The sequence below is a fragment of the Sorex araneus genome, chromosome 5 (assembly GCF_027595985.1).
Source record: "Sorex araneus isolate mSorAra2 chromosome 5, mSorAra2.pri, whole genome shotgun sequence".
In the NCBI taxonomy this organism is placed as follows: Eukaryota; Metazoa; Chordata; class Mammalia; order Eulipotyphla; family Soricidae; genus Sorex; species Sorex araneus.
The window spans coordinates 84,109,058-84,135,517 of NC_073306.1; the positions used below are offsets into that span (position 1 = coordinate 84,109,058).

General features: G+C 55.1%; 1 protein-coding gene across 1 annotated transcript; it reads left to right on the top strand.

The window, feature by feature from the left end:
* Positions 1 to 26,412, top strand: SMG5 (SMG5 nonsense mediated mRNA decay factor). The gene is made up of 22 exons (XM_004619312.2): positions 1 to 242; positions 5,037 to 5,135; positions 6,469 to 6,592; positions 6,904 to 7,060; positions 9,721 to 9,810; positions 11,904 to 11,993; positions 12,612 to 12,690; positions 17,011 to 17,136; positions 17,225 to 17,293; positions 17,586 to 17,794; positions 18,290 to 18,427; positions 18,533 to 19,132; positions 19,667 to 19,842; positions 20,301 to 20,376; positions 20,631 to 20,806; positions 22,761 to 22,919; positions 23,678 to 23,737; positions 23,975 to 24,134; positions 24,308 to 24,398; positions 24,846 to 24,920; positions 25,072 to 25,210; positions 25,295 to 26,412. Exons 1-22 carry the CDS (start codon positions 169 to 171, stop codon positions 25,376 to 25,378), a joined length of 3,051 nt encoding a protein of 1,016 aa, XP_004619369.1. The 5' UTR covers positions 1 to 168; the 3' UTR covers positions 25,379 to 26,412.
* The last annotated feature ends 48 nt before the right edge of the window (positions 26,413 to 26,460 follow it).

Below are 26,460 nucleotides of genomic sequence, written 5' to 3' on the forward strand. Positions count from 1 at the left end.
AGTTGGCAGGCGGAGGAGGAGCTGTCGCTGGTAGCCGCCTCACAGCGATGGCGGCTGAGCAGGGCCGGCGGCGGTGGCGGCTGCGGCTACGGCCGGACTCGGCAGCGGTGTCAGTAGCGGTGGGCGGCGGGGGCCTGTGACCGGGAACCACCCCCGGACCCGGGCACCATGAGCCAAGGCCCCCCCCCAGGGGAGAGCAGCGAGCCCGAAGCTAAGGTCCTCCACACGAAGCGGCTCTACCGGTGAGAGGGGCCGGGGCGTGAGTGCAGCCGCCTGGGGAAGTGGGGGAGCCAAGGGCGGGGCCGCCGGCGCGGGCGGGCGGGGCCCGGGGCCGGGCCGGGGTGCGGGCGAGCGAGGCGAGAGGGTGCAGTTTTGGAGGGAGCAGCGGGGGCGGGGCCGGGGACCCCGAGTTGGAGCCGCGAGAAGAATTGGGTGGGTGGGAGGCTTGGAGGGAAGCACGTGGAGGAGCCCCTTCCGCAGTGAGCTCGCGGCCGGCCCGGCGCCTGACTCATCTTGGTCGGGCAGGTGGGAATCGAGAGCTGGGAGGTCTGGGGGGGAGGGGCGAGGTCCGGGGCGGGTCGGTTCCCGAAAGGTGCAAAACCCGGAAGGGAAAAAGGCGCTCTTAGAAGCCCCGCAAGAATCCCCGGAGTGAAGCCGCGGCAGGTGCTGGCTTTGTCCCTCGCGCTGTGTGTGACCTTGGGCCTCAGTTTCCCCTCCTTAGGAAGGAGAGGCTCGGATTGGGTTCTCCCTGAATCCCTTCGGGTTTGCGTTTCGGGGAGTTGGATGCAGAGGCAGAGAGAGAACCTGGAGTCGTGTTGGACCTGTGACTTGTGATGATGTGTTCGACAGTGTGGCCTACATTCCGTGCACATGGGCTTCCCTGCATGGAATCTTATGCAGCTGACTTTGAAAATTGGAGTGGAAATTTGAGGCCACTGGTCTGTGGTTGTTGCGAGTTGTGTTAGACTTGGAGGGCCAGAAGGACGTTGGAGCTGATGTCAGGGCAGTTGGTGACACCTGAGTCCTGCTGTCCTTCCCAGCTCCCGTTCGCAGCTCATGGCTGCAGTCCCTGGTTTCCGTTTCCCACCGGTGCCTTCAGCTCAAGTCCTACCTATAGCCCTTGAGATCTCTGTTGGAAACCTCCAGTGGGAGGTCTTTCCCGGGGCTTGGGGGTCTGAAGCATGGACCTTAGAACTGGTGGGAAGGGGGCGAGGCCAAGCAGTCCGTGGAGCTTTCTACTTTTAAGCGGGGAGCAGGGTTTCATTGGGCTCAGGGCTGCAGGCAGAAGACTCGGAGCTATGGGCCTGGTCTTGGCAGGGAAGGAGTTAAGACAGGTTGGCTCTTTCTCCCTGGGGTATGCACCCTGGCTGCTCCGGCTTTGTGAGCCAGAAGGCAGAGGGGAGTGCAGGCTGCTCTAAAAATAGAGAAGTGATCCAAGCCCGCAGCCCTGGGCTCCCACTCTGGCTGCCCCCAGCCGTCTTTGGGTGGATGAGTTGCTTGGGGGGTTTGCGGGTGGCACGTGCGCCTCATCATGCTGCCAAGTGGCAGTGCCGCCTGTCAGACACCGCGTGGGCAGTGTCTGCTGAAATCCTTGCTTGGGCTCCAGCTTTGGGGAATGGCCATGGTCCTCGTCCTAATCATTGTCATCCTCTAGTTTTTCCCTCAGGTCTCTGGCAGCCCAGAACTGGGACCAGAAGCTGATGTGTTCGCCTGTGTGGCCCATATTCATGCACAAGGGTTTCCCTGCATGGAACCCTATGCTGCTGACTTTGAAAGTGGGGTGGAAATTTGAGGCCACTGGTCTCTGGTGAAAGTTAAGTTGGCAGGGGGGAAGGTGTCGTTTCTCTGCCTTGGAGAAACATGTTTGTAGACGATGAGGTTACTCATTCGGAGCTTTCATAAGTTTGGATAATTCTCGTAATCTGAACTGTTATAAATGAAATTTAGAAATATTTTAATTTTTAATGTTTTCAGCACCATGTCGAAGCAATGGCAGTGGGAAAAGGGATATTGGAAGAGACACAGAACCAATTAGTTATGCCAATGAACTGTTTTTTTTACATACTTATATTCACAAATTGGTGGAGGGTGGTTTGGGATCACATTTAGTGAAGGCTCAGGGGCTAGTTCTGGCTCCTGATCAGGAGTAACTTGTGGTGGTGCTTAAGGGATCATCTGTGTTACCAGGAATTTGAACTGAGGTCTGCAAGATGCAGACCTTATCCCTGTGTTAGCTCTTGGACACCTACGTACCCATACTTTTGTTTTTTTAACACTGTGCTAACTCTGAAATAGAATATGACATATTAGACTACTAGTGGTACTTTGTTGTCTATGGATGTTACAATTTGGTAGAAGGCTTATGGTCTCATGGGGACTGGAAAAAAAAAGTGCTGTATCTTCTCAGGTTTAAGAATTTGCCATTAAGGGGGCTGGAGCAATAGCACAGCGGGTAGGGCGTTTGCCTTGCATGCGGCCGACCCAGGTTCAAATCCCAGCATCCCATATGGTCCCCTGAGCACTACCAGGGGTAATTCCTGAGTGCAAAGCCAGGAGTAACCCCTGTGCATTGCCAGGCATGACCCAAAAAGAAAAAAAGAAAATTGCCATTAGGGGTCTAGAGCAATAGTAAGTACAGTGGTTAAGCGGCTGACCTAGGTTTGATCCCTGGCATCCCTTATGGTCCCCTAGCAACACCAGGAGTAATTCTTGAGTGCTGAGCTGGAAGTAACCCCTTTGCATTGATGGGTCTGACCCAAATATTTTTTTAAAAAGAAAAAAAGCCTTGTCATTAGGGACAGGTGCTTTACATGCAGGAACTGCCATTAGGGACAGGTGCTTTACATGTAGGAAACCCAGGATTGATCCCCAGTACCACACGGTCCCTAAGAACTACTGGAACGGCTTCTGAGGGGCCAGAAGTATCCCCTGAGCACCACTGGGTGTGACCCCCAGCCCCCAGGGTAGGGTGAAGAGCATGCAGGATCTCCAGCCCCTCCCCAGCGCTGCATTGTCCCTGCCCCTTCAGTCAGAGCTTCCTAGTGTAGTGTGACTAACCATTTGTGGACTGAGATTCTGAGACCTGTGGATCCCGTCCATGAACACCCCCCCCGGACCATCCATAGCACTGAGGCTAAAGGGCCTACCCTGGGAACTGAGGTGGCAGAGTAAATGCCAGATTGTCCCTGGCATGAAGGGCCAGGCAAACTGCAGGGTAGGCAGCCCACAGGGTCCGTGGAGTAGAGCTGAGCTCTAGAGTGCTGGAAGACTCTGATTTCCAACTCTTGCCACCAGACCGTGCGCTGGGGCCACTTCTCCCTGTGAGGGGACCCTTTGAGGGTGTGCCTTTCCGGTGCTAGGAGGCTGAGGCCCATTTTCCCCAGCCCAGGAAAACATTTTGCTCTTCAGAAACAACTTCAATTGCTTGGGACTCATTTCTGTTGCTTTTGTGTCCACAGCTGTGCCCGATTCACCTGTTCTTGCAGCTACTCTTTGACATGCTCTGGGTTTTACCTTCAGAGATGACAGCTGCCTCAGGGACGTCTGAGCCAACCCTTAGAAGAGTTTCCTTCCTCTTTTCTCTTAGTGCTTGCAGTCTCCTCCTCGGCTGTCACGTCGAGGATGGAGACTAACACTGAGCACCAGCACAGGAGACACTATGATGAGTGCTTTACGATCAGCTTGTTTAACCCTCAAAAACCAGATATGAATAGTCCCATTTTATACATGGAGGAACTGAGACACGAAGAATTCATATTTCTCAGAGCCACATAACTGGTAGTGGAATTAGGGTTTGAACCCAGGCACTCTGAACCCAGAGCCTGCTCTCTATTCAAGGTTCTTTGTTAGAATCCAGACCTTACAACTAAGCAACCCTTCCTCCCAGGGCCTCACTTCTCGTATAGTCCTAAGCAGAATTTTAAATTAAAAAAAATTTATTTTGAAAGTTTTGGGTGTGGGTGTGTGTGTGTGTTTGGCCTCAGAAGTACTCAGGTGATTCCTGGCTCATGCTCAGGGTGACCTCTGGTGGGGTCATGTAGGTTCGGGGTACCTTGGGTGTTCCTGGGGTTCACACCAAAGTTGGTGGTATGCAAGGGAAACAACTTCTTTACTCTCTTTCGGCCTCTAAGAAGAATGTTTTCTTTCTCTTTGTTGTGATGTCAAGGTTGCATTTTGAGGGGTTCATGGCAACTTCCAGGTGCCAGGGGTTGAAACCAGAGCTCCTCTGTGCGGAGCATGTGCACCAGCCCTGTGAGCATCTCTGCAGCCCCTGTTACTGTTCATTTTTATGGCAGCTTGTCATGGACCAATGGAAATGTAATTATTTTGTATATAAGTTACTTCATTACATCCTCACAACAGTCCTCTGAGGCATTTGCTGTTGCTATCTTAATTTTTATTGATGATAGCCAGTAAGACTTATGTTAGGTAATTTGCTCCGAGTGACTGAATTAGTGAGTGGTGGCCAGGGTTCAAACTGTTAGATATTCTTGGCTAGAGCGACAGTACAGTGGGTAGGGTGTTTGCCTTGCACACAGCTAACCTGGGTTGGTCCCGCTCCCTTAGGTCCCCTGAGCACTTCCAGGAGTGATTCCTGAGTGCAGAGCCAGGAATAAGCACTGAGTACCAGCAGTATGTGCCTCCCGCCTCCTCCCAAAAGCCAAAAAAAAAAAAAAAACACAAAAACCTCAACTGACTGGTAGTCTTCCTTTCAAACATTTTGGCACTGTTGACAGGATACAGGTACAGGATAGTTGTGTGACTGTCTTGGGTATTGTGGCTTCATTGGTAGCAGTACTAAATGCCTGTTGCAAATTAATTTCTCTGCCCTGTCCCCCTGCCCACAGATTTGACAGCCCAGTCACTGTCAGATATGCTGGGAAGTGGGGGGGGGGGTGTATGTGTGCACCAGATGGGGTGAGAGAATGTTTGTTTTGTTTTGTATGGCGCTCAACCCAGATAAGCTTCTCTGGCATCACTGCTCCGTATCTCAGTGAACTATACACAAAACTCCGGACCATTTTTTTGCCTTTCAGGGCTGTGGTGGAGGCGGTGCATCGACTTGACCTCATCCTTTGCAACAAAACTGCTTATCAAGAAGTGTTCAAACCAGAGAACATTAGCCTGAGGAACAAGTAAGCTGGAGACTGACCCAGTCCTCACTGTTTCTCTAACCCCCCCCCCCATATGTACCCTCATCTGTCACCTGGTCTGTGTGTCCCTTTCTTCCCTCCTGGCCACATGGTACAATGAGGGGCTCTGAAATCTCTGGCCTTCTTAGGAAATGGGTAGGAAATGGGTAGATTCTCATTCATCTGTGGTATCTTCATCTCATAGACTGGTGCCATAGAATGACATTAAAGGCAGGCAAGTTTTTTTTTTTTTTTTCTTTTTGGGTCACACCTGGCGATGCACAGGGGTTACTCCTGGCTCTGCACTCAGGAATTACTCCTGGCGGTGCTCAGGGGACCATATGGGATGCTGGGAGTCGAACCCGGGTTGGCCGCGTGCAAGGCAAACGCCCTACCCGCTGTGCTATTGCTCCAGCCCCAAAGGCAGGCAAGTTGTTAAGCAGAGAAAGAGGTGATCAGAAAAGCAAAGTCTGGTCTGGACGATCTGTACTGATAGAATAGCATCCTGTCTTGCCTTGCACACGGCCAACCCAGATTCCATCCCTGACATCCCATATGGTCCCCTGCACCCTGCTAGGAATGATCTCTGAGTCCTGCTGGATGTGACCCTAAAACAAAAAAATAGAAGAAAAAGAAGATTGGGTTGGAATGTAGACCTTCCCTTTCCCTTTCCCTTTCCCTTTGGAAAAGGTGGTACTCAGGGTTTATTCCTGAGTACCTTGTGCTCAGGGAGCACTTGTGGATGGACCATATGGGACATCAGGGATGGAACCCAGGTTGGCCATGTGTAAGGCAAGAACTCTGTCCACTGTACTATTGCTCCAACCCCTGGAATGCAGGCTTTGTGTGCCCCATACTTGGTCCTTGGCACCATATGTTTCGCCCCCAGGACTGCTGGGAATGGCTCCTGAGCACCTCATGATGTGACTTAAAAACCAAAAAGAGGACAAAGATAACTGTAATAGAGAGGAGTGTAGGAAAGAAAATAAGTCTGGAGGCCAGAGCAGAAGTTCAAAAAGTACATGTTTTGCCTGGGTGGGGAGCTTGGGCTTAGTTTCCATGGTCACATGGTTTAGCTGGGAGAGGAATCACTCAAGCACAGCAGAGCCAGGAGTCAACGCCTGAGTACTGCTGGGTGTGATCCCTAGGCCCCTCCCCAAGCCCCTCTTTTTTGCTCTTCCCTGTCTTTTGGGGCTCTGCTGTCTTCAGGATCACTGTGACCTAGGTCTTTCCCTGGATATCTTGTGGGCATAGAGTTTGGCAGTTGTCACTGTCTTCAGTCCTTAGGTCCCCCAAGGAAGGGCCATTTCTCTCACGCTCTCCTGCCCACCCCCAGGCTGCGTGAGCTCTGCGTCAAGCTTATGTTCCTGCACCCGGTAGACTACGGTAGGAAGGCTGAAGAGCTGCTGTGGAGAAAGGTGTACTACGAAGTTATCCAGCTTATCAAGACAAACAAGAAGGTAAGGGGAGGGCCTGAGCTTGGAAGAGACAGGTAGGAAGGGGCAGGCAGGAAAGTGAACCAGAGTGAGGTTGAAGCGAGGGCTTTGGCCAGAGGAAGGTGGCCAGGGAGGGCCGGGGAAGGCAGGGTGCCTGATCCTTGTGGGGAGACAGAGAAGAGGAACTAAGGCTCTGACAGTAATTTAGGGAGATGTGGGTGAAGTTCCAGACCTAAGAGAATGTTTCTTTCCTTAGATGAGCAGGTTTTTTGGGAGGGGAATAGGGGACACTGAGCTTATTGCTAAGCCAGCCCTCTCCCTTTCTCTGTCTCTAGCATATCCACAGCCGGAGCACCTTGGAATGTGCCTACAGGACACACCTGGTTGCTGGTATTGGATTCTACCAGCACCTCCTTCTCTATATCCAGTCCCACTACCAGCTGGAGCTGCAGTGCTGCATTGACTGGACCCACGTCACAGATCCCCTCATAGGTCAGTGAGATCGGAAAATGGGAATAAGTCCACCTGCCTCCGCCTCTGATCTTTGCACCCTGTAGGGTGTGTCACTTGTGACCCAGGCAGTCGGGATTCTTAAAGGATCTACAGTTGGTCATGAAGTTTATTTGTGGGGAGTTTGGACCACACCCAGTGGTGCTCAGTTGCTATTCCTGGCTTTGTGCTCAGGAGTGAACCCGTGGGTTTACTCGTGGTCATACACAGTTTCGGGGATCGAACTAGGGTCATAGCCACCAGGGCCACATGCCAGGCAAGTGCCTTTCCTCCTGTACTGTTTCTCCGGCCCTTGTTCATGAAATTTGGATTTGTCCTAACAATCATATGGTCAGGGTAAAGGTCTGAATGAAGGAGGAAACCTCTGTTGGTCCAGGATCCTATCTATACCTATAGTGGGTAAGGTAACCCATGAGCATCATCGGGTGTGGTCCAAAAACCAAAAATAAATAAAAAGGGGAAACCGTAAGCATTTTTGCAAGATGCAGATCCTTTCTCAGCCATTTAGGGTACTAGTGCCTCTAGTAGGTTCCTGCTGTTTGGGGTGGTAGCTTCTCTTCATTCCAGCCTGCTGTGGAACACCCTCCTCTTTCTGCTTTCTGTCCTTACTTTCCTCCTCTAGACCGTTGCCCCTGCCCTCACCTGTGCAGGCATTGTGCTCAGTGGTGGAGCTCTGCCCCGTGTGACAGCATTTCATCATCAGAAGCAGAGTCTTGTATTTGATGTTTAAAGTTCGGACCAGGGGCAGATACAGTGCCAGGAGGGATGGCGCTTTCCTTGCTTGTGGTCTTGTGGCTGTAATCCTGGTTTGATCCACTAGTACCCACATATGATCCCTGGCACTGAAGTTGACAACAAAATAAAAGCCATTTGTGTGGGGGGGAGGGGGGCGGGGAGTACACCCCGTGATGCTCAGGGGTTACTTCCAGCTCTGCACTCAGGAATTACTCCTAACTAGCATTGCTTGGATACCTCTGGGATACTGGGGATTGAACCCAGCTTGGCCATGTGCAAAGCAAACTCCCTACCTGTGGGACAGTTGCTCCAGCCCCAAAAATAAAAGTGCCATTGATCTGAAATAGACTTCATAGGGCTACTAGAAGGATCCTTACTTTATTTTTTGAAGTAAAACAGATTTTATTTGGAGGTTTTCGAAGGGGAGGAGGAAGAGAAAGTAGAAGAGAGTAGGGAATAACGCACTCAAGAGAGAGCACAGGCTTCCCCAAAGATGGAGGAGCCCCTGCCCACATCCCAGCATTAGATAGGAAAGTACACATCTCAAGAGGGGAGATGCGAGTGCCACATATATTTGGCCATGTAGGCACAAGCAGCACATGGGCAGCATATCAGGTCCCTTACTTTTTTTTTGCTTTTTTGGGTCATACCTGGTGATGGTCAGGAGTTATTCCTGGCTCTGCATTCAGGAATTACTCCTGATGTTGCTGGGGGACCATATGGGAAGCCGGGGATCAAACCTGCGTTGGCCACATGCAAGGCAAATGCTCTCCCCGTTGGACAGTTGGTGCAGCCCCTTCCCAGACTCCTTTAGTTTTTTTATTTGTTGATGATTTCTCTGTTTGGCCACTTAAGGGATGTCACTCTAGAAAACTTGGAGGCGTCGTCAGGTGAGGGCTCTGTACTCCAGAGCAGTGGCTACAAAGAAGGGCCGGAGCCGGGCAGCCTTTGAATGACGGCCCTGTCAGGTTACCCTCTCCCATAGAGTGGAAGGAGGATGAGGTACTGGGAACTGGGGAACCGCCGCAGGGTGGCTGATGTTATGAAACCCTTAGGCCAGTACCTGGGGCTGGAGAATTAGCCTGCCCAAGAATGCTTTACTCTCTGAGAGGAAGGGAGGAATGAGAGCTGGAGCATTGTTTGTCTTTGGCCCCCAGCAGTCCTCATGCAAGACAGGCTCCATCTCATGCCTTCGTGAGGTGATGTGTTCTGCTCTTCTAGGTAGAAGCCCAGAGCTTTGACTTTGGTTTCCATTCATGCTTCATTCTTTCTGGGCTGGGATCCTGGCTTTACCAAATTCCCAGACTTCCATGTGGGGAGTTTCTGCCTAAGGCATCTCCTGCTGTCCTGACATGTGAGCCTCACCTTTTCCTCCTTTGCCTTCTTCTGAAGCCCTCTCAGGGGATTCTCTTTCACGGAGCTTGCCTAGGTTCAGTAACCTCGCCTTTTTTTTGTGTGTGTGTGTGTGTGTGTGTGTGTGTGTGTGTGTGTGTGTGCGCGTGTGCGCGCGCGCGCGCGCGATCGTGCACCCCATTCAGTGACATTCAGGGGTTACTCCGGGTTCTGCACTCAGAGATTCGAGATTCCTGGCGTTGCTCAGAAGACATTCTGAGATGGCAGGGTTGTGCTTGGGTTAGCTGTGTGTGAGGCAAGTGCCTTTCCCACTGCACTATTGCTCCAGTCCCAGCCTTTCTTTGCGGTGCCTTCCGGTCTAGTGAGTTAGCCGCCCAGGGAATCTGGCTCTCCTTGTGTCATCTGTAAATCTGCTCCGCCTGTGTCCCGAATGAGTGTCTCCTCCATGATAGTAACCTAAGACAAGCCTTGGATACTCTCTTTTCTCCACTTAGGAAAGGATTTTCCCACTGAGAGTCAGAGGAAAGGGCTCACAAATTTCTTTCTTCTCTCAGGATGCAAGAAGCCAGTGTCTGCCACTGGGAAGGAGATGGACTGGGCACAGATGGCCTGCCACCGGTGTCTGGTGTACCTGGGGGATTTGTGTAAGTGTCTCAGCTTTCATCTCTTTCTTTTCTGGGCCCTAGTGCAGATGCTGCTTCCCATTGTGGGTGCTCCTGTCTGTGTCGGAAGGACAGCCATAAAACCAGGGCTTTTGCTGACGCCCCTTTTCCTCTGTGACTGCTCTTTTTCTTTTTTTTCCTTTTCTTTTTGGGTCACAGTCGGTGATGCTCAGGGTTACTCCTGGCTCTGCACTCAGGAATTATTCCTGGTGGTGCTCAGGGGACCATATTAGATGCCAGCCATCGAACCTGGATTGGCTGCGTGCAAGGTAAATGCCCTCCTGCTGTACTATCGCTCCAACTCCAGTCAGAGAGGGTTGTGAAAGCAGGAGCAAGGAAAATGTCTTTGAGCTCTGAAAAAGGTCAGGGTTAAGAAAAATTCAGGGGTCTAGAGCGATAGTACAGCGGGCAGGGCGTTTGCCTTGCATGCTACAAACCCGGGTTCTATCCCCAGTATCCCATATGGTCCCCTCAGGCACCACCAGGAGTAACCCCTGAGCATTGCCGGGAGTAACCCCCCCTCCAAAAAAAAAAAGAAAGCAAAAGTTCAGTCTGGGGGCAGAGAGGTAGTATAGCAGGTAGGGCATTTGCCTTGCAATTGACCCAGGTTTGATTCCTAACACTCCATATGGTTCCTCAAGCACTACCAGAAGTGATACGAGCACCAAGCCAGAAGTAACCCTTGAGCATTGCCATGTGTGGCTCCCCCAACCCCACCCCGACCCTGGTATAGTGAATGAAAGAAAGAAAATTTCAGTCTGGCACCCCAGAGTGACCCCTAAGTGCAGAGGCAGGAGTAAGCCCTGAGCATCTTCAGGTGTGGCTCAAAAAGGAAAAAGAAATTTTTTTTAGTCTGTTGTTTTAGTCAGGGAGGCCACACTCTTGGGTTCTACTCCTAGCTCTGTGCCGGGACTTGCTCTTGGTGCTTAGGAGTCCATGAGGTGCCTGAAACTGAACTGGGGTCAACCACGTGCATAGTATGTACTTTGACCCCTGTACTATCTCTGGCCCAGGAAGAGTTTAGTCTGATGTCTTACTCCTTTTTTGAGATTTTCTTTTCTCTGTTTCCGCATAGAGGAACTGAAGGTAGAACTTACAGAAGGTGCGCCTGGCAGATGTTTCTGAATACAAAGAAAAACACTCTTGCTTATTATGCACTTGGTCTCTGATAGTGACCCCTGAGGTCATTGGGGGTGTGGCTGTGGGCGTGTTATCACCCCTTGTTTGTGCCCTGTGCCCATTTCTGGGCCCTCTTAGGCGGTGTGCACAGGGAGAGACATGCTCCATGGCAGACTGGCTGGAGTAGTTACTGATCCACTAGGATAAGGTAGTGAAACAATTTGAGCCATCTTTTTTTTTTTCTCCTCCACACCCAGTGGTGCTCAAGGGTCACTGCTGGTGGTGCTGCACGGGGGACCATATGGGATGCTGGGAATTGAACCTGGGTCAGCTGCTTGCAAGGCAAGTGCTTTTTTGAGCTATCTTTTTAACCAGTTACATTTGTTGTGGCTCCCCCACACTGAAAAGAGAAAGCAAGAACTTGTTTCCTTTACAGACAGTAAATATTGGGGCTGGAGAGAGAGTACAGTGGTTATGGTGCTTGCCTTGCATGTGCCTGATCCTGGTTCAATTCTCCAGCATCCCGTATGGTCCCCTGTGCACTGTCAGGAGTAATTCCTGAGTGCAGAGCCAGGAGCAACCCTTGAAACAAAACAGAAATAAATACTGTTTACTTTGTGTGTGTGTGTGTGTGTTTGGGCCACACCTGGCTGTGTTCAGGGCTTACTTCTGCTTCTGGTTCTGCATTTAGGGATCACTTCTGGCAGGGCATAAAGCACCATATGGGGTGCTGGAGATAGGTTGGCTTCATGCAAGGCAAGTGTCCTGCCCACTGTTGTGTCTCCCGCCCTCATTTGAACCTCACAGAGAAGAGCAAGTCGGCCATGATTATGTGGAGACTCGGGCAGCCTGCTCTCTAGCTCAGGTGTTTCCCTCCCAGGTTCCTGTTTCAGCTTCTGTACGGGAAGTGGTTTCTGAAGCCTGGAGTCATGGCGTATCTCCCCTCTCTCTCACAGCACGATATCAGAATGAATTAGCTGGCGTAGACACCGAGCTGTTAGCTGAGAGATTTTACTACCAAGCCCTGTCAGTTGCTCCCCAGATTGGTAAGTAGCTTCTTCCTGGGCCTCTCAGCTCACACCCTTTCACAGGGAGGGCTGTTGGCAGCGGCAGTTTTGCTGAGCACACTGGGCCCACTGCCTCTAAACCCACTTGATCCTGCTCTGCCTGGATCGTTTCCCTGCCCTCGGTCGCATCCTTAGAGATGGGAGGAGAGGGGTTGGATGTGAGAAAGTTGACTTAAGAGGGAAGGAGGTGGAGGCGGAGGAACATGGTAGCTTCCCTACCCCAGGGTCTCTGGAGAAGCTCAGCCTTCTGCCCACTCAAAAGTCTCTGTGAGAGCAGGAATAAGCCACCTCCGGGGAGAGCTGGACAGAAGCTTGTGGGAAGGGATCCTGGGCCAAAGAGGGCTCTCTGGGGTGCAAGCACCTTGGCAGAGCAGCCCTGCACTGGGGAACTAGCACCCATGGGTGCTGGCATCTTGGCAGGCCAGGCGGGAATGGACTGGATGGATGTGAGGAGAGCTTAGTGGTCTCCTGGACAAACACTCAGGCTGCTGGCCCTCTGTGTTGCAGCCCTATATTCCCAGTTCCCTGGTGCTTAGCTTGGAAGGCCTATGACTACTGGGTGACTTGTGACCACAAACCGTCTGGCTTTTCCTCTAGGAATGCCCTTCAACCAGCTGGGCACCCTTGCAGGCAGCAAGTACTATAACGTGGAAGCCATGTATTGTTACCTGCGCTGGTGAGTGTCTGCCAGCTTATCCCCCGCCCCGCTGGCTTTCCCATGCCATTTTCGCTTTGCTTGCCCCCTACCCTTCCTCCGCTCTTGAGCTTGTGGCTGAGGCAGCTGAGGAATGCTGTGGTTGGCAGCCCCCTCAGGGGCATGCTGGCAGAGCCCCACTGCTCCTCACACAACCCTGGGTTTGGTGAGCTGGTTCACCTGGCACCACCTGTCATCCCTGTCTTTCTAAAAGGGGAGACATTGGCTGTGGCTCCTCAAGTGTTACCAGAGCAGCCTCTGACAAGAAAATCCGGTAGCTTGTCCACATGAGAAGGGGACCCAGGGGCCGGCAGTGGATGGTAGCAGGAGGAGGTGACACTAGCAGGGTGGATCACTGCTTCCTGCGACCCCACACTGATCTCATCCGGAGTTCATGAGATTTGGGTGTTCGTGCCATCATAGCCAGATGCACAGGAGGCTGTTTAATAGCTAACCCAAGTGCAGTGATTGTGGTATGATGCAGAGCATGCTGCCAGAAGGAAGTGCATTTGAGAAGCCGAAGCATTCACAGAAAAGGTGCTAACAGATCTGCAGCCAAGGGGACGGGCTCTGTAGGTAGCATCAGTGGTCGCTCGTAACAGTGTGAAGTGAAGGGTCTGATTTTATCACTTCTGTCCTGCAGTGCCACATGCCAGCATCCCTGGTTCTCTTGATTGTGGATTGGAAACTGTATCAAAGTGGTTTTTTGTGTGTGTGTGTGTAATGGAAACTGTATCAAAGTGTGTGTGTGTGCAATGGAAACTGTATCAAAGTGTGTGTGTGTGTGTGTGTGTGTGTGTGTGTGTGTGTGTGTGTGTGTGTGTGTGTGTGGAGGGGCGACTCCTGGTGGTACATGGGGAACCATATGGGGTGCCAGGATCCAGTCCAAGTTGATCACATGTGATGCAAGTGCTATACCCACTGTCCTGTCACTGGGTCCAAAGTATTCTTTTTTTTTTTTTTTTTTATCGGAGTGGAGAGCACCCCTGGCGACACTCAGACTTAGTCCTGCTCTGCACTCAGGAATCACTTCTTGCCAGCTCAGGAACCATATGGGGTGTTGGGGATTAAACCTGGGTTGGCTGCATGTAAGGCAAGCGCCTTACCCACTATACTATTGCTTGGGCCTCCTGTGATACTGTAATATTTCTTTGTGGAAGTTTTTTATTTTTGTTACCTTGGGGGCACTGGGTGTTAAGGCCAGGGCCTTAGACTTGCATCGTGTACTGTGCTGGTGAGCTCCTGCCCTTCTGGTGAGGGAGGGATTTCTGGGTATTTTTTTTGGAGGGGGAGTCACACCTGTCAATGCACAGGGGTTACTCCTGGCGGTGCTTGGGGGACCATATGGGATGCTGGGAATCGAACCTGGGTTGCCCTTGTGCAAGGCAAATGCCCTACCCACTGTGCTGTCACTCCAGCCTCCCCATGTGTCCTTTCTCTGTTCTGTGCCTTCCTCAGCACACCCTCCCTCACTGGGTCACTCATTCACTCATGATCTAGGTGAGGCACTTCCAGATAGAGCCATGCAGGGTAGGGGAGGGTGGTTCAATGGTCAAACACTTGCCGTGCATAGATGAGGCCCTGGGCTTGATTCCCTACACCACAAAAAAGCATTGAATACACCTGCAGGTTTGGGAGTGGCTTGTGCAGGGCCTCCCCTGCTGTGCTTCAATTATTGTCTTGTGGTTTGTGGCTTGAGCTCCCTCGAGCACATCCTTTCCTCTGGGCACAATCTGACTCACCCTTGACTGCAGCTGATCTTTAGGGTAGCACCTCTGATGCCTCTTCCTCACCACAGATGGATTTGTTCTGTGGTGGCAGGAGGTGCCAACTCTGAAAACTAGCCAGGACACTTAGGAGATTCTGCATGTCCCTCACTTTCCCGTTTTTGTTCCTGTCTTTGAGCCACATCCAGCAGTGCCCTGGGGACCGTGTGTTTTGAGGATCAACCCCAATTTTTGCAGTGCCCTTGCAAAGAAATAAACCTGGGTGTTTGCCTGGCACACAGTTGACCCAGGTTTGATCCCTGGCACCAAGTATGGTTCGCCAACAGAAGTGATTCCTAAGTGCAGAGCCGGGAGTAAGCTCTGAGCACTGCCCAGTGTGCTCCTTCTCTTCGCCTAAAAACGAAGATGTGAGTCTGCATGTCTCCTGGACCTGCAACCTGGGAGCTTCTGGAATATTTTGTTTGTCAGTTCAGCTTTGTGTGCTCATGCCCCTGCCAAAGTTGAAGGAAGAGGAATACAGAACTTTACAGTGGAAGGACTATTAGATCATTTATGGCTGTTGTGTACTTTACCACAGACATTTTGTTTTTCTGTCCTGATCTTGCTTTTTATTTGTGTGTATGTGTGTGTTTGGGGCCACACCCAGAGGTGTTCAGGACTTACTCCTGTCTCTGCACTTAGGAATCCCTCCTGGTGGGTTCAGGGGATCGTAGGAGATGCTGGGGATCAAATCTGGGTCGGCTGTGTACAAGGCAGGCACCCACTCACTGCACTATTGCTCCGGTCCTCACTTTTTACTTTTAAGAGGTTGTTTTGGAGCTTGGAGTGTGACTGGAATGGTTCTAGACTTGATCTCGAGTATGGCATGGCCACATCAGGGTCCAGCATCTGATAGTGGGGTTGCTCCCGACATTCACAGTGATGAGTGTTGGGGGATTTTCCAGTCACATATGTAATGTCCTGTGCATAGGAAATTCTTGTTAAGTGCTACCTGTTCCTAAACACTGTACTTCGTGGGGGTTAATTTTTATAGGGATAAGGATACCGGCCCAAGGGCAGGGGAAGCGGGCACCCTGCCTCTGAGCCTGGGTCCTGGCCCTAAGTGCTGTGCTCTTCATAGATACGTCAGGCTGGGTTGAAGCTCAGTGGTAGAGCACTTACCTTGCGTACTTGAGACCCTGAGTTCAATCCCCAGTACCAGAAGAAAAAAAGGCAGTTACTTCGGTGTCAGATAGGAGAGAGATTGAATGCTTACCTTGCTCGCAGCCCGTTCCCAGTGCAGTTCATGTTTGACACATACGGTCCCTTGACAGGTCCCTCAGTGCAGAGCTAGAAGTAAGCAGATTGGTTGTGGCCATTAAAAAAACATCTTAAAATAAATCTAAAAACATCTTCAAAGAATAATTAAGAGTCCAGAGTTAATACACTAGTTAGGGTTCACACCTGGCATTAACCTGACTTGGGTATGATTCCTAGTGCCACTTGGTCCCAGAGACTTACTCTTGCAGCCCTGGAGACCCCCAGCACTGCTGAGATGGCCCTCAGTATCCCCAGTACTGCAGGACCCAACAGCACTACATCTTCAGGGAGCAAAACCCCAGTAGGACTCTGAGCCTTCCATGCACCTCTGAGAGGCCTCTGCCAACATACATAGAAGAAGAGGTGGGGGCTGGAGCGATAGTACAGTGGGCAGTCATTTACCTTACATGTGGTCAGCCAGTTTTGGATCCCTAGCACCATATATGGTCCCCCAGTCCTTGCCAGGAGTGAACCCTGAGCACTGCCCTGCACCCTCTCCACCCCAGTACTAAATGGGTTGGAGAAATAGTGCAGCCGGTAAGGAAGGCGCACATCTGACCTGGGTTTGATCCCCAGCATCCCATATGGTTCCTGGAGTCCTGATAGGAGCTAATCCCAAACACAGTCAGGAGTAAGTCCTGAGCACTACCAGGTGTGGCCTAAAAACCCCAAGGAAGATGGAGAATGATGTACTCTGGAGATGGTGACCAAGTTAACTTTTTTTTTTTGGGTCACACCCAGCAATGCCCAGGGGTTACTCCTGGCTCTACACTCAGGAATGACTCCTGGCAGTGCTCAGGGGACGATATGGGGTGCTTGGGATTGAACCCAGGTTAGCTGCGTACAAGGCAAACGCCCTCTCCACTGTGCTATCACTCCAGCCCCATTGACCAAGTTAACTTTGTGATAGTAGATTGTCCTGTTTCTAGATGGAGAGGAGATGAAGATGTCCTCTGGGGGGAGAGATATGGCTGGAGCCCCACCCCATGGTGATCAAGGATTGTTCCTGGCTTTGTGCTCAGGAATGACCCCTGGTGGTGCTCAGAATTGAGATGCAGGGCAGCCCCTTACCCCCCTACACCTCTCCAGGCCCTGACATTGTCTTTACTCTGTGCACCCTGGGCGTTGGGGGGAAGTGGAGGACACGGAGTGTGTCATTGAAACGGGTGATGGGACAGTGCGCTCTGTCTTTACCAGGACCTGCTACCCCGTACCCTGGTGCCGACCTTCCCTCTCCTTCCTTGAGACTGAGTTGCCCCCTCTCTGTCTCCTTCAGCATCCAGTCGGAAGTGTCCTTCGAGGGGGCCTACGGGAACCTCAAGAGGCTATACGATAAAGCGGCCAGGATGTACCACCAGCTGAAGAAGTGTGAGGCGCGGAGGCTTTCGCCCAGCAGGAAGCGGTGAGCAGCGTGGGGGCCCTTCTGCCTGGGCTCATGGGTCCTGGAGGCCAGCGGCCCTTTACCGCGGTGTTGGGCCCTCTCGTTACAGATGTAAAGACATTAAGAGGTTGCTGGTGAACTTTATGTATCTGCAGAGTCTGCTGCAGCCCAAAAGCAGGTGAGTCGGAGAGCGACCAGGAACCGAGTCCCATCCGTGGTGGTGCCACCCTCCGTCCAGCATGTTCAGGCTCCTGAAACCCGTATCTGCCCAGGGCTCTGCGCCTCCTGGCCAGCTCCTCCAGCAGATGCGGTGTTGGAGGCCCCCTCACTTCTTCCCCGCTGCTTGCACTAAGGCCTTGCCGGCCAGGGAAACTTGACTCACATAGAAACTTCACTTTTCGTTCAAGTCTCAACTCCAAGTGCTCCACTTCTTCTGGCCTGGCACTGACCTGTGACTTGTCCCTTCCCAGCTCCGTGGACTCTGAGCTGACCGCGCTCTGCCAGTCTGTCCTGGAAGACTTCAACCTCTGTCTCTTCTACCTGCCCTCCTCCCCCAGCCTCAGCCTGGCCAGCGAGGAGGAGGAGGAGTATGAGAGTGGCTATGCTTTCCTCCCTGACCTCCTCATCTTCCAGATGCTCGTCATCTGCCTCATGGGTGTGCACAGCCTCAAGAGAGCAGGTAATGCTCCCCCGGCCTGCGCCCCTGCACAGCCACTTCCCCAGAAATTTCCTCCATCAGGAGGGTGAGGGGCAGGGGTTCTGTGTAAGTAACGGGCCGCACACACCTCATTTGGCGGAGCCTTAGCTGATGGTCCAGGCCATTCAGAGTTCAGAGCTTGACGGTCAGGGCAGGTTCTGGAGAGAGAGCTTTCTGGTGGGGGTGCATGCAGAGTCAGCTTGAGGGGGCAGGAAATGGCAGCACCAGGTGTGTGGATGCTTGGGGAGTAGGATGGCACAAGGATTTGTTTCCAGGAGGAGGCACCAGGTGAGCTGGCACGTTCTAGATGGCAGGGTGGATAGTGGTGCAGAGACCTGAGAAGTCTCTGTCCTTAGAAGCAGCTTGCACAGGTATTGGACCTCGGAGGGCTTGATGTGAGGCTAGCCGGGTCTCCCTTCCTGGCCCATCCCGCCTGGCCAGAGCCACGGGTCCTGATGCCGACCTTCCTGGCTGTAGGATCCAAGCAGTACAGCGCAGCCATTGCCTTCACCCTGGCCCTCTTCTCCCACCTCGTCAATCACGTCAACATCCGACTGCAGGCGGAGCTGGAGGAGGGCGAGAACCCGGTGCCAGCGTTCCAGAGTGATGGCACAGGTGCAGCGCCGTGGGGCCGGGCATGGGCTGGACGCGTGGCAGGGTGGGGAGTGGACCGGCCAGCGCCCAGGCCCCAGTGAGTCCATTGTCTCCTTCCCTCCCCAGATGAAGCTGAGTCCAGGGAGCCCTTAGAGAAGGAGGAGGAGCTGGGGCCTGAGCCACCGCCTGAGGCCCCTTCAGAGGGGGAGGGCCGGAAGGGACGCAAGTTCTCACGCCTCTCCTGCCTCCGCCGCCGCCGCCATCCACCCAAAGCTGGCGATGACAGTGACCTGAGTGAAGGCTTCGAGTCAGACTCCAGCCCTGACTCGGCGCGGGCCAGTGAGGGCTCTGACAGTGGCTCCGACAAGAGTCTCGAAGGCGGGGGAACAGCCTTTGATGCCGAGACAGACTCGGAAATGAACAGCCAGGAGTCGCGGTCAGACCTGGAAGACATGGAGGATGAAGAGGGAACACGGTCCCCAGCCTCAGAGCCCCCTCGGGCTCGGTCTGAGGCCCCTGAGACCCTCAATGGCCCCCTGGCGCCCAGTGAGGCGAGCCTGGCCAGCAACCTACAAGCCATGTCCACCCAGATGTTCCAGACCAAGCGCTGCTTCCGCTTGGCGCCCACCTTCAGCAACCTGCTTCTCCAGCCCACCCCTGAGCCTCAGCCCGCAGACGGCCACAAGCCCTGTGTCAATGGGGACGTGGACAAGCCCTCGGAGCCAGGTATCCACCCTTTCCTTGCCGGGGCCGCCTGTGCCTGGGCGCTGCCGCGGGCCCCTTCCTGAGATGGCCCTCTCCTGCTGCCTCTACTGGCCTGTGTACGATTCATGACCCCTTTCCCAGTCAGCGCTGCCGTTTGCCCCGAGCTCCTGTGCTCGCTGCAGTGCCCTGACCTGGAGCATGCTCCCACTCCCCATCTCGGCTCATTTTGGTTCTTAAATTGTTTTTGGTTCACACCTGACTCTGCTTAGGGCTTACTCTTGGGTCTGTGCTGTGGGGTCACTCCTGGCAGGTTCAGGGTGCTCAGAAGACCCTTAGGGATTGAACCCGCATGTAAGGCAAGCGCCCTACCTGCTGTACTGTCACTCTGTCCCCAAGATTCCTGTTTCAGAAGGCCCAGGTGGGCCAGCAGACAGCACATCAGGGCTCTGAGTGACTCAAGTGTATCTGGTACCAGGATTCTTCAGAAGCACGCTCAGTGGGGGTGGGGGAAGGTGGTACCCCTCCCACTGAGCTGAGCACTGTTCTCCCACCCAGCCTCTGAGGAGGGCTCGGAGTCGGAGGGGAGTGAGTCGAGTGGGCGCTCCTGTCGGAACGAGCGCAGCATCCAGGAGAAGCTGCAGGTGCTAGTGGCCGAGGGCCTGCTCCCCGCCGTGAAAGTTTTCCTGGACTGGCTGCGGACCAACCCGGACCTCATTGTCGTGTGTGCACAGGTGCGTGACTGTCCGGCTCACAGTTAGGGTCAGTGGCTGCTGGGCTTGGAGAGGGGGAGAGCTGAGGTGTCACCTTTGCTGAGGGGCTGTGGGAGAGGTGAGAAGCTCAGCCCAGGGGCTCGACAGAGGGTCGCTGCCTGCTGGGTCCCACTGCCTCCTCCACTTGCTGCTTCCTTTGCTGCCCAGAGCCGAGTCCTGTCTGGCTCTCGGGCCTGTGGCTTTTTCCGTATTCCTGGTGTTCTGGGCGTGGTTGTGGATGGCAGGGGTGGCCACACTTTGCAGTACTCAGGACCTCTCGGTGCGGGTGCTGCAGCCTGGCTCCGGCATCCATAGCCTGTGAGCTGCATGTCCTGCCCGCCTGTCTGGAAGGAGACAGGAGAGCCGGGAAGGAGCCACATGTGGCCAGAAGTGAGCTCCAAGCACTAGGCCTCACGCTCCTGCCGCCCTTCTCTCCCCAGAGCTCGCAGAGTCTGTGGAACCGCCTGTCTGTGCTGCTGAACCTACTGCCGGCTGCTGGGGAACTCCAGGAGTCAGGTGAGTCCCCTGAGCCTGTCCTTCGCCTGGTGACCTGACCCTCCCGCCGCTCCCACACGGTGGTCCCGTGGGCACAGCCCCTGGTCTCTGCTGTGCTTGTAGGGATTGACCCTCCCTCCCCTCTGCAGCACTGCCCCCTCGGGCTCTGCCGGCCAGCACCCCTGTGCCCCCCCTCCCTCGCCTCCTGACTCCCTGGTCTGGTCAGGGCCTGTGTCCCCCTGGGTGGTGGCCTCATGAGTCCTCTCCCACGCCAGGCCTGACCCTGTGTCCCGAGGTCCAGGATCTTCTGGCAGGTTGTGAACTGCCTGACCTCACCTCTAGCCTGCTGCTCCCGGAGGACCTGGCACTGCGCAACCTGCCTCCCCTCCGGGCTGCCCACAGGCGCTTCCACTTCGACAGAGACCGGCCCCTGCTCAGCGCTTTGGAGGAGGTGAGGCCCTGCGGGCGTGTGTGTGTGTGTGGTGGAGAGGGGATGAGGCCGCATGTGTGTGGAGAGAGGTGCGGCCACGTGTGTATGTGTAGGAGCAGAGGTGAGGCCACATGTATAAGGAGACGAAGTGATTCCGCACATGTTGAGGGGGGGAGGCAGAGGGTGCATGTGCGCGTGTGTGTAGAGAGGAGGTGAAGCTCTACAGGCACACATGTGTAGAAGTGAGGGCGTGTGTGTGTGTATGTAGGAGAGGTGAGGCCCTGTATGTGCATGCACATGCGTGTATGTGTGTGTAGGAGGTGAGGCTCTCCTTGTTGTGACCACATGCTCTGTGTGTGCGTGTGCACAGGCCACCAGGGCTGTGGTGGGGCTCCCCTGCAGGCTCCCCAGACACCCACTGGGAGACCCCAGGCCTGCAAGTTCAGTGTGGTGCTTTCTGTGTGGTGCTGGGGCTGGGCCCCTGCAGGGCCTTACTCCTCTAGCCATGCGTCCTGCTTCAGGGCTCCTCTGGCCCCACCCTTTAGACACTAAACCATAGTGTCCTGAAGTATAGCATAGTGTCCTGCTATGGTTTAGAAGCTCCTAATCATCAGGACTTTGAAATCTTTTCTTGGGGGTTTGGTAGGGACCAGGTTTTAGGGCCACGCCAGTGGTGCTCAGGCTAGTCCCGGCTTTGCTCCAGAGTGACCCCTGGCAGTGCTTGAGGATTCTGCAGTTCAGGGGATCAGTCTGGGGTCAGCAGGACATCACTTTCCCAGCACCTTTGCTGCTGTGCACTCTCTGGCCCAAGGGCTAGCATAGACCCAGTTCTTCCACAAGTAAGGCAAGCACCTGCCACTGAGCTCCGCCTGGGCCCTTCTCTTTTGCTCTGGGCTCAGAGTGGGTCAGAGCTGGACAGGCACCTGCTACCTACAAACTAACCACAGAGACTTTGCTTTTGGCTCTGTGGCCTTGTGGGCCCTCTGGGTGTGACAGAGGGAAGCTGAGCCCACCAGTCCTTGATCACAGCCAGGACAAGCCCTGCGCACTGCTGAACATGGCCCTAAAACAACAGACTTTTATTTTTGGTGTTCAGGCAGTGCTTGTGGTGATTCCTAATGGTGCTGGACGGATCAAGCAGTTTCAGAGAGTGAACTGGGGCCTCTTATGTACCAGGCACATAGTCTGGCCCTTTGAGACTTCTTCCCAGCCAGGGTGGGTTTTTTATTTATTTATTTATTTTTAATTTTTTCAGTGTGGTGATTGAATCTGGGGCTTCACACATGCAAGGCAAGTGCTCTACCACTGAGCTACATCTCAGGCTCCTGGCAAAGATTCTGTTGTTTATTTTGGAGCCATACTCAGCAGTACCCAGGGCTTACTCCTGGTTCATGGATCACTCCTGGAAGGCTCAGGGGACCATAAGGGGGTGTTGGGTATTGAATCCAGGTCAGGTCAGCCAGATGCAAGGCAAGTGCTTTACCTGCTGTACTATCTTTCTGGCCCCCATGGAGAAGATTTTCGTTGAAAAAGGGAGAAAAGTTTTGCTGACTGAAAACACCAGATGAAAATGCTAGTTTAGGAGCAGGAGCAATAGTACAGCGGATTGAACACCGCCGTGCACTAGGCTGGCCTGGGCTTGATCTCTGGTGCCCCATATGGTCCCTGAGCCCCACCAGGAGTGATTCCTGAGCGCAGAGCCTGAAGAATTCCCGTGTGTGGCCCCGAAACAAAACAGAAATCAAAATGTTTTAGCTCATTTCTCAGTGGCCAGAGTTCAGATCTCCACGCAGGTGGGGCCTTCCCTCCTTGCCCGCAGTCCTGGCATCCCCTTAGCATGTGCTCACACCTTCCTTGGCAACTCGGGATGGACCCCTCTGCCTCCATCCCCTGGTGCCCTTGTGGATGGGGAGGAGGGAGGCAGGGGTGCCCATCAGGCCCTGCTCAGCCAGGCCGGGCTCCTGTGTCTCCTCAGTCAGTCGTGCGAATCTGCTGCATCCGCAGCTTTGGCCATTTCGTCGCCCGCCTGCAAGGCAGCATCCTGCAGTTTAGCCCGGAAGTGGGCATCTTCGTCAGCACTGGCCCGTCGGAGCAGGAGACCCTGTTGCAGCAGGCCCAGGCCCAGTTCCGCATGGTGAGTCCAGCCCCCCACTGCCCTTCAGGCTTGCTGAGAACCATTCTCGGGTCAGGGCACTTGCCTTGCACGTGGCCCACCTGGGATCCATCCCCGGCACCACATAGGATCTCCTGAGCCCCACCAGTAGTGATCCCTGGGTGCAGAGCCAGGAGTAAGCCCTGAGCACTGCCAGCTGTGACCCAAAATAACAAAAGCAACAAAACCCAGCAGAGCCTGTTAGCATTCCTGTGACCTTTCCTCTCACCTGCAGCATCTGACCCCTTTGGTCCCCAGGTAATTGGGTGGGGTCACACCCTGCAGTACTCATGGCTCGGCAGCCCCTGTGCTTAGCCCGCGGGGCCACCTCTGAGGTTCAGACTCTTTCACACTCATCAGAACCCCATGCCTCCCCTGCCTCAGCTTGGGGTACCATGGGAGACTGGGGCTGTGGGTGGCCAGATCTGGGTGGAAGCTGCAGGTTGGGAAGAGGTTCGCAGGTGGACGGGGCGGTGGCTGGCGAGGGGGTTGGTGGGTGGTCTCCTGAGGGGCACACAGCTGGGAAGAGCCGGGCAGCTGCATTCGGAAGCTGTTGGACGGAGACACTGAAGACAGTGTAGCAATGTGTGCTCCCAGCTCAGGGTGGCTGCTTCCTGCTGCGCCCCAGGACCTACCTGTAGGGTCACCTGCCCCCGGGCCACTCTGGGTGGTGCCAGGGTGATGCCTTAGGGCTGTCAGCGTGTGTGGCTCTGGTCAGTGGCCCCTGACTCCTTCCCCAGGCACAGGAGGAAGCTCGGCGGAACAGGCTGATGCGGGACATGGCTCAGCTGCGGCTCCAGGTAGGGGCGGCCCAGCCCACACTGCTCTCCCTCGCGCTCTGCTGGGGTGCTGGGCCTTACCACAGGCTAGTTTCCATTCCCCCATCTCCGGGCACCCGCTGCTCCCCACAGTCTCCCACAGACTCCTTGTCTGCTTCCTCCCTTGCCGCCTCCTCTCCAGCCCTCAGTCTGTCTCCTCGGCCTGGGGGCCATATCTTGCAAGGGTCCCCATGGCCGCCCTCGCCCTCCTCTCCCCAGCTCGAAGTCTCTCAGCTAGAAGGGAGCCTGCAGCAGCCCAAGGCCCAGACAGCGATGTCTCCCTACCTCGTCCCTGACACCCAGGCCCTCTGCCACCATCTGCCTATCATCCGCCAGCTGGCCACCAGCGGCCGCTTCATTGTCATCATTCCGAGGACAGGTGAGCGTCTGGGTATGGAGGGACAGTGGAATGACAGACCCTGCTCTTCTCTGGAGCTGCTGATGCTCACGAAGCCTCCCCCTCCCGCGGGTTCCTCTGGGGCATCCCGGGCAGGGGCGGGCTGCCTTGAGGACAGTGCAGAGCTTGAGCTGCCCTGTTCTGACTGTCCCCAGTGATTGATGGTCTGGATTTGCTCAAGAAGGAGCACCCGGGGGCCCGAGATGGGATCCGCTACCTGGAGGCTGAGTTTAAGAAGGGAAACAGGTGAGTGCCTGGAGGGGAGTGGCCGAAGGCACCCCTGAGATCAGCCTCACTGGGACGCAGACTCCTGACTCCAGGTGGGGTAGTGTTGGGCAGGTGACCTTTCCCCAGCAGAAACACCCGAGGCTCAGGCAGGCCCTTGCTCTGGCCTCTGGGCCAGGAGAGGCCTCTGCGGAGGGCAGCAGAGGGGCTGCTCTCCTGCCGCAGCTTCCAGCCGCACAGAGCCTGCTTGTTCGGTCTCGGGAGAGGAGCCAGCTGAAGAGCATCCCTGGGAGCCCGAGGGAGCGGCCCCTGATGTGATCAGTGACAGGAAGCCAGGTGGCCCCACAGCACCCAGGGGATCCAGGCCTTGCCCCACAATGGACTTCTGGGGGTGGGGAGCGCAGTCCCCGCACACCCACACCCACACCCTGCCTGCCCGCCCACCCCACACTCCTGGCTCCTTTGCAGGTACATTCGTTGCCAAAAAGAGGTGGGGAAGAGCTTTGAGCGGCATAAACTGAAGAGGCAGGATGCAGACGCCTGGTGAGTGCCAGCCTCACCCACAGCCCTTCATGGCCTGCTCCCCCATATTTACGGCGGGGGGGGGGTGTCCTCCCACACCTGCCCATAGGCACTGCCGAAGGCGGGTATGGTGGGACAGCGGCTGACTCTGCTCTGACACCTCCCCCTCCAGGGCTCTCTATAAGATCCTGGACAGTTGTAAGCAGCTGACTCTGGCCCAGGGAGCAGGTGAGGAGGACCCGAGTGGCATGGTGACCATTGTCACAGGCCTTCCACTGGACAACCCCAGCGCACTCTCAGGCCCCATGCAGGTGAGTCAGGGGAGGGCGGGGTGGGGAGTAGTCCGCAGCAAGGCCTGGGCCTCACCTTTGCCTGTTCCCTCTTCCCGGCCACAGGCTGCCCTGCAGGCCGCTGCACATGCCAGTGTGGACATCAAGAACGTTCTGGACTTGTACAAGCAGTGGAAGGAGATGGGCTGAGACTGACCCCCAGGCCCTGCCGTGGGGCTGACTCCAGACCTCTCCTGCCCTTCTGGCAGCCAGGACACCACCGTCGTCACCCCCACACGCAGACTCGGCACGCGCAGGCGGGGAGGGCGCAGGAGCATGGGGAGGGCGGGGCCCGCTGCCAGGACGCAGGAAAGAGGAAAGTGCTCAAGCAAGTGGCCAGCCTCCTGCCCCCACTCCCCTGCTGTCCCGCAGCAGGAGGGGGCCCAGGGCCCAGAGGATGGGCCCTTGTCACCCAGGAGGTGGGTGGGGCCAGGCACAGAGCCTCTGGGCCCCGGGAGAGTCCACTAGGAGTCCGGGGCTCCTCTACAGCCCCTTCTCCAGGACCCCCGTCTTCCTCACAGCTCCCAGGGAGGGACTGGGCCACTGGAGCCGTGGGGAATCAGAAGAGGGGCCTGGAGCTGCCCCCCCAGAGTGGGGCCGAGCTTGTCGTGTCTCTTGCTGCGGGCATCGCCTCATGTCCTCTGACTGTCAGCATCCAGACAGGTACAGGCCCCGAGGGTGGGGCAGTCTGGCCTCAAGGGCCTCTAGCCCCAGTCACTGCGTACCCTGGGCTATTGTGCTGGGCAGAGGAGACGGGGGGCAGTCCCCTTTACTGTCTAGGTGGTAACAGTGGGAGAAGCCATTGGAAGCTGCCTGATGGGGGTGTGGGGCTCTGCCCTGAGGTGCGGCCCCACGTCTGCCCTCCCCGGGACAGAGCCTGCAGGGCTGAGCCTGGGACTGGGTTTTGGAATGCCGAGGTGGGATAATGGAGAGCTCAGGGCAGTACAGGAGCGGGCAAGGGGGTGGCCTGGGCCAGGATTGCCTGGACCCTCCCCACCCGACTGTGGTTGGGGCTCAGCTGTTCCGCCAGCCCAGTGCAAGCCGTGCTCCCCCAAGTGCCCAGAAACGGGCTCCCCACTTCCTTCCTCTGAGGCAGCACGCCTGGGACTCCTGGGGGGCACCACTCCTCGTCCCCGACCCAGACCGAGACTGAAGCATCATTAATAAAGACCTCCCAGAGCCCACCCATTGTCCTGCCTGCCTCTCTGCCGTGCCTCTTGGGGGCTGCATGG